General features: G+C 34.4%; 1 protein-coding gene across 1 annotated transcript in view; it reads right to left on the reverse strand.

Moving 5' to 3' along the window:
* The window catches only part of LOC115210881 (focadhesin), a 321,641-nt gene that overhangs the window by 187,894 nt on the left and 120,471 nt on the right, over positions 1–13,276 (reverse strand). Inside the window, exon 18 of the mRNA XM_029779651.2 lies at positions 8,889–9,074. Within this exon, the coding sequence (XP_029635511.1) occupies positions 8,889–9,074 (186 nt within the window). The remainder of the gene's footprint in view (positions 1–8,888; positions 9,075–13,276) is intronic.

Raw genomic sequence — 13,276 nt, forward strand, 5'->3', positions numbered from 1 at the left:
ATTATTTATATCATTGATCCTGAAAGGCAAAGTGAACTTCACCAACTTTTGCTCAAAACATAAACATGAATGAAGTGTTTTGTTGAGTGTAGAAACAATATAATAATAATAATAATAATAATAATAATAATAATAATAATAATAATAATAATAATAATCCTTTCTACTAAAGGCAGAAGGCCTGAAATTTGAGAGAGGGGGATAATAGATTACATTGACATCAGTGCTCATCTGGTACTTATTTTATCAACCTCAAAAGGATGAAAGGTAAGGTCGACCCCAGTGGCATTTGAACTCAGAATGTAAAGGCAGGTGAAATACCTCTAAGTATTTTGCCCAGCTTGATAATAATTCTGCTAGCTCTCTGTAGTAGTAGTAGTAATAGTAGTAGTAGTAGTAGTAGTAGTAGTAGTAGTAGTAATAATAATAATAATAATACATCTTTGTTATAATGTTTAGATTTTTAGTCTCATATGAGTCAAGCAAGGTTACATTAGAGCAGAGTTTTCTGTGACTGGATTCTCTTACTGTTACCAACATCTAACTGTTTTAAAGTGAAATAATAAATTTCTAGTTTATCAAACAACAAACAACCTGGACATGGTTACATGGAGAACTGGATATAAATGATATTGCAAATAAAGTCATTGCTTACGAACAAATGTAAACACATGAATATGCAGGAAATAGGATGCACACATGCTTATATATATACAAGCTTCTTTCAGTTTTCATCCATCAAATCCACTCACAAAGCAATGGTTGGCCCAGGTATAGTAGAAGACACTTGCTTAAGGTTACATGAAATGGGGTGGGAGGGTGGGTTGCCTGCCTGCCTGTCTGTCTGTCTGTCTTTCGATCTATCTCTTTTTTCCCAATGATTCACTATATTGGACTGCTGAACACTACATGTTTTTTTCATTCTCTCTCAGTTTTTTTTTACCTTATATTACTTTCTGTTGAAGAGCATAGGCTCAAAACATAAAAAGATTTATTAATTTTTTCTGAGCGTCAAACTAATACACTTTCTTGCTGTTCATACACCTGTCTTCATCTTTCGCTTTTCTATAAATTTCAACTATACACATATAAAAAGGAGGAGGAAATATGCTATTTTTATTATACTGCAGATAATTAATTCCGGCATATATAATTACAATCAATTGATCTCAAAATACAATGGTGTGTATTGAAAAGTACATTATCACAATCAAATTATTTCAAAATACATTATCACATATTCCAAAATACCATATCATATCCAAAACACATTACTACAATTGAATTATTTCAAGATTTTGTATTCCAAAGTATATTTTTCATATTCAAATTATTTCAAAATACAATATTAAACAACCAAAAGCTGATAAATACAAAAACACATAATAAAATATTCTAAAATATATAATTACAAAATGGTTTTACTTCTGTGTAGACACTATTCATTGCAATGTACATGTGTGATGAAAATAAAAAGAAACAAAACAATGTTAACCTTTCATCATCCAGATTACTGTATCAAATACGATGATTATTTATTATGTGTTACCTCGTAGTTTTGAGATTTTCCTCATGTGAGTTTTTATTTTTAGAATAACATAGTAGGAGAGGTGTGAAATGCCAGATCTGGCAAGTTTGAATACAAAACAAGTAGAATTTTTTGGCCTGATATGGTCAGTTTAAATCCTAAAAGGTTAATTGATGATGATGATACCTATTGTTATTATTATTATAATTATTAATAAGGTGGTAAGCTGGCAGAATCATTAGCATACTGGGCAAAATGCTTAATGGCATTTTGTCTGTCTTTACATTCTGAGTTCTGATTAAGCTGAGATCAACTTTGCCTTTCATCCCTTTGACATTGATGAATTAAGTACCAGTGAAAGGCTGGGGATGATGTAATTGACTAGTTCCATCCCCCAAAATTTCGGGCCTAGTGCCTTTAGTAGAAAGGATTATTATTATTATTATTATTATTGGTTGAGAGAGCAGCGCATGCCATCAAAGTGACTGTGGGGTAAAATATACAAGGCTGATAAGGGTACACCAGGCACATGCATCACAACCATATGTGTGTGACATGGTGATCTCATATCAAAATAAACTGTGCATGACCTTGCAGGTAGGGCCCAGTTAGAATTTTCTTGAGATCGAGTAACCTATCCTGCTCAAATGGTTCTTGAATAAGGGTTGTTTAAAGATGTTGAACAAAATACCCATGTTTCCAGAGGTGAACTATTCAAACCCCAAAGAGTTCCTCTCAACATATGGCTATGATGATGCTCCCCCATACTTCTGTTCATGATCAGAGATGCACATATTGTCAACCACTAAGGGGTATGCTCAACTGGTTAAGGTCAAACAAATGACAAGCAAATCTGTGGTATTGAGCAGAATATTTTCTGTAGCCCATCCTTTACCCCTAAATAAAACATGTACATGATAACACTTTCAGTCAGTTAAGATCAGAAGCTATGAGAGCCACTGCCTGGTACTTCGTCAGGGTATTTATTATTATTATTGAGTGAGAGAGCAGTTCATGCCATCAAAGTGACACTGGGGTAAAATATACGAAGCCCGATATACCCATCATGACTACCCGTCTGATAAAGGTACACCAGGCACATGCATCACAACCATATGTGCGCGACATGGTAATCTCATATCAAGATAAACAGCACATGACCTTGCAGGTGGGGCCCAGTTAGAATTTTCTTCAGGTTGAGTAGCCCATCCCGCTCAAACGGTCCCTGAATAAGGGTTGTTTAAGGATGTTGAAAGAACCACCCATGTTTCCAGAGGTGAACTATTCAAACCCCAAAGAATCCCTCTCAACACATGGCTATGATGCTCCCCCACTACTTCTGCTCGTGGTCAGAGATGCACATATCGTCAGCCACTAAGGGACATGCTCAACTGGTTACGGTCAAACAACTGACAAGCAAATCTGTGGTATTGAGCAGAATATTTTCTGTAGCCCATCTTTTATACCAAGACAAAACAATGTACTTGATAACACTTCCAATCAGTTAAGATCAGTAGCCATGAGAGCCACTGCCTGGTACTGCATCAGGGCATTTATTATTATTATTATTATTATTATTATTATTATTATCATTCCACAAGGCAAAGAAAGGCTATAAGAAAGATCAGGTTGAACGGGTATAGATCAGCTAATTCCTCTTATAGCCTTTCTTTACCTTATGAAATGACCCCCTGCAAAGATATCAGAGCCTAAGATTGAATCTGAATCTTTTGAGCACTACTGTCTTCTATATGGAGAATATCTGAATCTCATCTGTGAACTATATATATATAGATGATGGGCTTCTTTCAGTTTCCATCTACCAAATCCACTCACAAGGCTTTGGCTAGCCCAAGGCTATAGTAGAAGACACTCGCCTTATATATATATATATATATATATATATATATTGATAAAACGGTAAGATAACAAAAAGCTATTAAGAATAAGAAAAAAGCGAGGTTTACACAATTCGATATTGTTGATTTTTATGCTTCTATCTCTAAAGAACTGCTAGATAAAGCCCTCATCTTCGCTAGTGACTTCATAGAAATTAGTACCAATGATAAGGTAATAATCTTCCATGCTAGAAAGACCTTACTTTTCAGTGAGGACGCAAAGTGGGTAAAAAACACTGACACAGAGGGCGCTTTCGATGTGAGCATGGGTTCATATGATGGGGCAGGCATCTGTGATCTAATTGGACTTTTTCTCCTAGATACCTTAAGTAAGACATTCCCTAACGTACATTTCGCCATCTACAAAGATGATGCCCTCGCCTTAACAGCTAATACAAATGGACCAGCACAAGATCGTTTTAGGAAGGATATTATCCAGTTAATGAAGCACTTCGGACTTAGTATAACTATAGATACTAACTTGACGGTTGTCAATTTCTTAGACGTTTCCTTTGATCTTAATAAGAATATTTATAAGCCTTATAGGAAGCCCAATGATAGACTAAGTTATATTAATGTAGGTTCATGCCATCCCCCTATAGTATTCAAAAATTTAGTTAAAAATATTAGTAAGAGGATTTCTAGCCTCTTATCTGATGAGGACATCTTCAATAGCGTTGCCCCAGTTTATAATAAGGCTTTAAAAGATAGTGGTTTTAGCGATAAAATAAAATATACACCTATCACTAGCCCAACAGTAAAGAAAAGGAATAATAGAAATAGGAAGGTCATCTGGTTTACGCCCCCTTACTCACCCGAGGTGGCCTTCAATATAGGTAAATATTTCCTAGCACTGATAGATAGACATTTTCCAGTTAACCATACTTATAGGAAACTCTTCAATAGACACAATTTAAAAATTAGTTTTAGTTCAACTACCAATTTTAAAAACATAATCAAACATAACATACAAAAAACACAAGAAGAAAACAGCTGTTCATGCAGGAATAAAGAATTGTGCCCGCTAAATGGAGCTTGCATGTCCAAGACCATCATATATGAAGCTACCGTAAACTCTATAACCACTAAAGACACCGTTTCAACAAAGAAATACGTGGGCCTTACAGAGGGTAATTTCAAGGCCAGGTTCAATAACCACACTTTGAGCTTTAGGCACTGGAACAAAAGAAAAGCGACACAATTGTCTAATCATATTTGGTCTTTAAGAGATAAAGGTGTCGATTATAACATACAATGGAAGATTTTGGCCAGATGTAAGCCCTATACTAACGGCAGCGGAAGGTGCGGTCTATGCGACATGGAGAGATGGCTTATCTGGAAAAGCAGCTTAGACCCTACTACATGTCTAAATACAAGGACAGAGCTTTTCGGATCATGCCCACATGTGACTAAGTTTCTGTTACGTTTTTGGTCCCCTAAAGAAAACAGATAGAACATGCTTTCTATGTTATGTCCCAAGAAGAATTTATATATTTTTATATATTTTTTATGTATTTTTATATAATTTTTATGACGAAAAATGCGAGCGATGTATAAGTACGCAGGCAAGCAGAGTTATAACAGAGTAATTTCCCTTTATTTAACGGTATTTTTTCATAACGTTTTCAAATAGCCAGATAACCGAAGAGATGGTGTTGTGGATTTCCACTTCGGCATCTGAAACTCAGAGTTTTATCTTGACTACCGAGTAATGTAACATATTGTATATATATATATATATATATATATATATATATATATATATGTATGTATATAAATTAGAGAAGAACCACCATGTAGCAATTCAACAATGATATAATCAAATCATACCATATAGAAAAAAATTAAACATACTTTAAAACATTTACCTAGAACTAAATATATATTGATATATTGAGCTTTTATCAAACTTACAGACATACACATTCACTGCAGTCACCTCTGTCCTCTTCTCTGGCCACCTGTCACCCTCCTTTCACACACTTACGAAACTACCCATTCAACCATGCTCAATTCTCTGTTCTTATTTTCCGCTTTATTCACCTTCGTCTACATTGAGGTTACATCCTGACACCTCATCTCCACCATTTGCAATTTCCTCTCGTTGCAGTTGGTGTAGCTTCTCTACACTAAGACACCTGTTCCTGTCTCTTATCATACACTAACCTCTTAACATCTAGCACAAAGCCACCTCCCTCAATACTACACTCATTCTGTCAGAGGGTCTTGCCTTGCCAGCTCCTTGGAGACATCACTAGAGCTGCTGCTACAAACAAAGTACTCAGTATACTCTCTGAAGAGGTTGGCTTTAAGAAGGAGAACATCCAGACACTAGAGCTCAAAACAGCCCTCTGGCCCATCATATCCTGTTGAACAACTTGACGCATGCTAGCATGGAAGACAAATGCTAAATAATGATGATGAAGATGATGATATAGATATAGTTTTTCTTTGGTGGAGTAAATTGGCAGTAATTGCAAAGTGGCTCAAGGGCCAAGAGGTTCATGCATTATGAATTTGACCAGTACTATGCACAAAACTCGCCTCAGTTCACTTTGTAACTAATGTCAACTAGTAACAACAACAACAACAATAATAATAAAAATAATAATAATATATAAAAGCTGGACCCATGAAATATTCATGGAAAACATTAAAAATGTAAGCATCTATAAACAGTGTACTGGTGCCATGAGAAATGTTTGTATATTATGACTGTCTGTCTTTACGTTCTGAGTTCAAATTCTTTGCATTTTGTCCTTTCAGGGTCGATAAATCAAGTATCAGTTGTGTACTGGGGTTGATCTAATCAACTGGCCCCCTTCCCACAAAAAAATCAGGCATAGGAAAGTACATTGTGACACTTACAGAATATAGAAAATAATGTAACACTAATGACTATATAATCCAACCAAAATATCTCTGTTACACAAACATAAATGGAATTACTATTTAAGTTTAAAATACATCGTACGTATATATATATATATATATATATTATATATATATATATATATGTATGTATATAAATTAGAGAAGAACCACCATGTAGCAATTCAACAATGATATAATCAAATCATACCATATAGAAAAAAATTAAACATACTTTAAAACATTTACCTAGAACTAAATATATATTGATATATTGAGCTTTTATCAAACTTACAGACATACACATTCACTGCAGTCACCTCTGTCCTCTTCTCTGGCCACCTGTCACCCTCCTTTCACACACTTACGAAACTACCATTCAACCATGCTCAATTCTCTGTTCTTATTTTCCGCTTTATTCACCTTCGTCTACATTGAGGTTACATCCTGACACCTCATCTCCACCATTTGCAATTTCCTCTCGTTGCAGTTGGTGTAGCTTCTCTACACTAAGACACCTGTTCCTGTCTCTTATCATACACTAACCTCTTAACATCTAGCACAAAGCCACCTCCCTCAATACTACACTCATTCTGTCAGAGGGTCTTGCCTTGCCAGCTCCTTGGAGACATCACTAGAGCTGCTGCTACAAACAAAGTACTCAGTATACTCTCTGAAGAGGTTGGCTTTAAGAAGGAGAACATCCAGACACTAGAGCTCAAAACAGCCCTCTGGCCCATCATATCCTGTTGAACAACTTGACGCATGCTAGCATGGAAGACAAATGCTAAATAATGATGATGAAGATGATGATATAGATATAGTTTTTCTTTGGTGGAGTAAATTGGCAGTAATTGCAAAGTGGCTCAAGGGCCAAGAGGTTCATGCATTATGAATTTGACCAGTACTATGCACAAAACTCGCCTCAGTTCACTTTGTAACTAATGTCAACTAGTAACAACAACAACAACAATAATAATAAAAATAATAATAATATATAAAAGCTGGACCCATGAAATATTCATGGAAAACATTAAAAATGTAAGCATCTATAAACAGTGTACTGGTGCCATGAGAAATGTTTGTATATTATGACTGTCTGTCTTTACGTTCTGAGTTCAAATTCTTTGCATTTTGTCCTTTCAGGGTCGATAAATCAAGTATCAGTTGTGTACTGGGGTTGATCTAATCAACTGGCCCCCTTCCCACAAAAAAATCAGGCATAGGAAAGTACATTGTGACACTTACAGAATATAGAAAATAATGTAACACTAATGACTATATAATCCAACCAAAATATCTCTGTTACACAAACATAAATGGAATTACTATTTAAGTTTAAAATACATCGTACGTATATATATATATATATATATATATATATATATATTCATAAATTGAGTTTTGTTTATCCTCTATGTAATGCCAAGTCTAAGATATACACACATATACAAAACAGGCAATTGTGGAGTTGATTATCAAATTGAATTTAACAACAAAAAAAAAAGATAAAAACTGAACAAAACTGCTATACTTCAAAACATATCTAAGTTGCAGAGAAAAGATTTACAGTAAATAATAATTTTGCTGTCAGATAAATTTTGGTGAAACCAATAATTGTAAAATCCTGAACTTAATATATCCCCTTTTGTTATGAAATTGATATATAAGATAATTACTGTGAGGTAACAAAATGAAAGCTTTGCTTGCTGTCACTTGTTTCCTCTGTTATTAATGAAACAAAATATTTGCAGATGTGTTTTGTGAAACTGATCCAAAAGAGCTGAAGTTATAGAAATGAATACAATACTTTGAAATTCAAACATGCACACATACATATACATTCATTATTGGAGACAGAAGCCATATTTGTTCAAAACAGCAATTTTGTATATCATACTAAACACAGATATACAGTAGAAAGACTGGAAACTGTGGCATTTGTCTGCAGCATCTTGTATATATGTACAGTGTTAAAAAACACAGAAATATGTCAGTAGCAGACAAAGTGTCTAGCAGCAGTAGTGAAATTGCTAAATATGTATTTCTGCTTTTTGTGAGCATCATCAGAAGCAAATATCCACTAACCAAGACAAATTTTGTTTTCACAGTATATTTGCATTAAGTATGATATACAGAATATTATTTTGAATTAATAGCAAATTTTTATCCAGCTGCAAGACCAATGCAAGACCAATGATTCGTTAATCAGTATCTTTCAATATCAGTTGAGGCTAAATGTGTCTAAGTATGCAGCTGATAGTGGACTGATGATTGCCAAGGAAGCAGAAATATATACTACTACTGCTATACATTTTCTGTCTGCTATTCATACACACCCATCCAAACACACAATGCTTTTTTTCAGTTTTCAATCAAATCCACTTATAAGGCTCGGGTTGACCCATTGCTTAAGGTGCCACAAAGTGGAACTGAACCCACAAAGCATATGACTGGAAGTGAACTTCTCAACTACAGAGCCATGTCTGCACTTAACCATGCATGCATATTATATAAATATACTGTATATGAGAACATTCTCATATGCAGCATATCTATATAAAGCACATATTTAAAAATCTAAATCTTACCAGCTAATCCTGGTCTCAGGCCTGGTTGTTTGGTTTGTTCATAAAGATGCTGAAGGAGGGTTGGTATTTCATCTAAAGCTTTCTCTTGGTTTCCTGTGCCATACTTTCTGTTTAATGAGCTGTAAATTCCTCGGGGCAGATTTGTTACTTCACTGTATACCATACTATTCAAGAATTCTTCATAAGCTGAAAATGATTTGAGAAATGTGAGAATTTGATTTAAATCCAAAAAGAAAATTTTAATTAATTAATTAATTAATTAATTAATTAATACATACATACTACTACTACTACTACATCATTATCATCATCATCATCATCATAATAATAATAATAATAATAATAATAATAATAATAATAATAATAATAATAATCATCATCATCATCATCATCATTTTGATATCTGTTTTCCATGTTGGCCTGACTTGGATGGTTTGATCAGAGCAGCAAGGTGTCAAACCAGAGAGCTGCATTAGCTTCCAGTCATCTATTTTGTCATGGATTCTATGGCTGGATGCCCTTCCTAATACCAACCACTTTACAGAGGGTACTGGGTGCTTTTTTATATGTGTAACCAGCACAAGTGGTTTTTATGTGACACTAGCACAGATGCTATATATATATATATATATATATATATATATATATCTATCTATATAGATGCAGCACGGATTTTTGTCAGTGAACAGGTCGCGGTCTTAAAGCGATGAAAATATTTTGACAAATTAAACTTAAATGTTGAAGTGAATCGAATGGCTTTTGTGTGTTTCTTAAATGGCTTACAAACACCTTCCACGCTGCAATTGTTATATATATATATATATATATATATATATATATATACATATATATTTTTTTTTCTTTCTTTTTGGACTTTCCTGTTTCCAACATAGAACTATGCTTGAAATATTAAGGACAACTCTCTCTCTTCATTGAGTATATTTCTTGTGCATGTCCTCACATTTGTTTAGCTCTTTTTTGTTTTTTTAACTGTTTGTTTATTTGAACTGACTATATATATATATATACATATACTTTTTTTTTTTATTAAAGCTGCAAAAACATCACAGTTTTGTGATGTTTTTGCAGCTTTAATAGAAAGGCATATTACTCTACCTGCAGTATTCGAGTACTATTTTTTCCACCTTGCTTTGCATTTATGTGTTTAATTGTGTGTGTATGTGTGCATGTATATATATATATATATATGTATAAGCAACAGGATATCAAATAGTGATGCAGTACAACTGTTTCAAGTGACCCCATTTAATTGTACAATACAATCATTTCATCAATTTAAATGCAGTGCCATCTTCAGCTGAACAAATAAACAAATGGAATTTTAACAAGTAAGATGCATTAATATAACTTTTTCTGGAATATTTTAACAGACCAAGAAGATGGAAGAAATTCATGTTATCGCTATTGTAAAATTGTTGGCATTAGGAGTGCACATACAGACATAGAAATTATGCTAAAACAGATGACTGGAACCTAGTGCAGCTCTCTGGCTTACCAGCTTGCAGCTCTAGTCAAACTATCCAAGCCAGGCCAACATGGAAAATAGATATCAAAATGATTATAATGATGATGAAGTGTGTATGTATGTATGAATGAATGAATAAATGAATGAATGAATTAATTAATTAAAATTTTCTTTTAAGATTTAAGTCTATTTTTAATTACAATAACGACAACATGAGTTTGTTCCATCTTCTTGCTCTGCAAAAATATTTCAGAAAAATTATATTAATATATCCTACTTGTTAAAATTCCATTTATTTATTTGTGCAGCTGAAGATGGCACTGCATTTAAATTGATGAAATGATTGCATTGTTCAATTAAATGGAGCCATTTGAAATGGTCATACTGCATCAATACTTGATATCCTGTTGCTTATTTTGATTTTATTCACCTTACTCCAGTCTGTGCAGATAATACAGGACTGACTTGGTGCTTCAACTTAAGTACCTAATTCAACAATATATATATATATATTGCTCTCCCACCAGCCTTTGATATCTAACAATCTGTCAGTCATTCTATCAATTTATTTACTTCTCTTTCCTTACCCCCACCTTTCTCAATTAATCATGCAATTGATTGGACTGATTTTGGTTTATGATAGATAAAATTAACCATAGTGCTATTTGAACTATGAAACATCATGGACGAAACAAAAATACTGTTACACATTTATTGAAGATCTCTACCATCTCAGTAACCTCTGGAAAGGTTGTTTGTGAAAGACCAGCAGTCACCCTTGCATACCAGCCTCCCCTCTCCATGCCACCGATGTTATCTAAGGGAAAGGCTGAGGCCAATACAGCTTGGTACCAGTGACACTGCAACTTATTTCTACAGCTGAGTTAACTGAAGCAACGTGAAATAAAGTGTCTTGCTGAAGAACATAACACAGAGCCCAGTCTCGGAACTGAACTCACTACCTTATCACTGTGAGCATGACATTCTAACCACTGAGCGATGTGCCTTCAGTAACCCCTGCTATTCCATATACGGGTCAAATGTCATCATTGTTTTAATATCTACAAAGCTGTGACATGAGGCGATATTGATAAATTGGGTATAGCTGATCATGTATGGAAAATGGAGACCACCTCCTCCTGTGGGATGAAGCTAAAATAATAGACAGAGAACACCACTGGAAAATACGAAAACTAAAAGAAGCAGCACATATCCTAGGACACAACAACCTCCTAAGCAGACCGAGTGCATATATGAGCAGCATATGGTTACTGGTATTAAGGAAGGATAGAAAAATATTAGATTTTGAAGCCCTAAATTCACTCCATAATTACCCACAGGCATGTGGTGTAGTGGTTAAGAGTGCAGGCTACTAACTCTAAGATGCCAAGTTCGATTCCAAACAGTGACCTGAACAACAACAGCAAAAGCAACAACATTGAAAAATACTTTAGGAATGAGAACCCAGGTTCGAAATTTCCCCAAGACACCTGAAGAAGGCTGGAGGGTATATCAGCTGAAACGTTGTGTTAACAACAAACAAGATGAGGACAAATATCTGTCTAATGTAAATAATGTACATAATTCCTCATCTCTTAAATACAGAAGTTATCTACTTAGCCATGTTTGCATGTGTCAGACAAGATTACATTGGGGTAGGATTTTCATATTTTCTATAGCCAGGTGCCCTTTTCCATCACCATATCCTCATCTGCTTCCAAGCGAGGTAATAATCTCCAAGTTTATTGATCAATAAATAGCGGAGACGTGATTATATGGAGAACTGGAAACAAGCAACAATAAAATGAGTCTTTTGTTCACAGAAATCATGCAACATGTCAAGACCTGTCCAGTAACCTGAATATGCACTTGTGAATTGGAAGCAAATAACACCATTAATAAAGTCATAGTTTGCAGACAGCAAGCAAACACATGTTCAGACTTGAGAAATTCAAACTCTCTCTCTTTCCTTACACACATGCACGCATATAGTCAATGCTCTTACATACTCATAGTCCAGTAACTGAAACAAGTAAACAATAACAGATGAAAAAAAATATCAGCATGCATTTTTCAGTTTTTACCTACTAAATCCACTCCCAAGGTTTTGATCAACCTTGCAGCCAGCCATAACAAAAGACATGTGCAAGATGGTATGCAGTGGGACTGAACTGCAAATCATATGATTGGAAAGAGAAATTCTTAACCACACAGACACTGGAATTGATTTGCTACTATAAGAAAAATTTAAACACTAAAACATCTACCAAAGTTTTGTCAGAGAGGATTGTGTTTACTTGTTTATGTAGACACAAGTAAACACATCTCTTACTCCAACAATAACTTCTGCCTGAAGCATTAGACATCGTCTTCAAGGTGTAAGATTTATTTATGAACTTTATACATTACTATTTTGCTAACAAAGACCAGAATCAGTTTCCGCTCACTCTAATCTTGTATCTTGAAATGAAAATATAAAACAGCAACAAATAAAAAAACCCAACTGTCATCTGAATAATATTCAGATTCTATTTAATTTTAAAACTATTATCCTTATACATATACATGTGTGTGTGTGTGTGTATACAGAAAGAGAAAGAGAGCAAATGAGTGAGAATGAGATAGATACATATAAAGATTTTCATCTAATGGCATAGTGAAATAGGTATGTACAATAAGTACTCAGTTTGGTTAACCACTGAAACTCTAAGTTGAACTGCAACAGGAAAAGAGTTGGTGTTGAGGGTGCCTATCATAGATGGTTAGAACTGGCCCGTTGTTGAGCGAGTAGATGTATATTAGAAATAGTGAATATAGGTGTAGGAGTGGCTGTGTGGTAAGTAGCTTGCTTACGAACCACGGGTTCAGTCCCACTGTGTGGCACCTTGAGCAAGTGTCTTCT

The sequence above is a fragment of the Octopus sinensis genome, linkage group LG4, assembly GCF_006345805.1.
Source record: "Octopus sinensis linkage group LG4, ASM634580v1, whole genome shotgun sequence".
NCBI classification, from domain to species: Eukaryota; Metazoa; Mollusca; class Cephalopoda; order Octopoda; family Octopodidae; genus Octopus; species Octopus sinensis.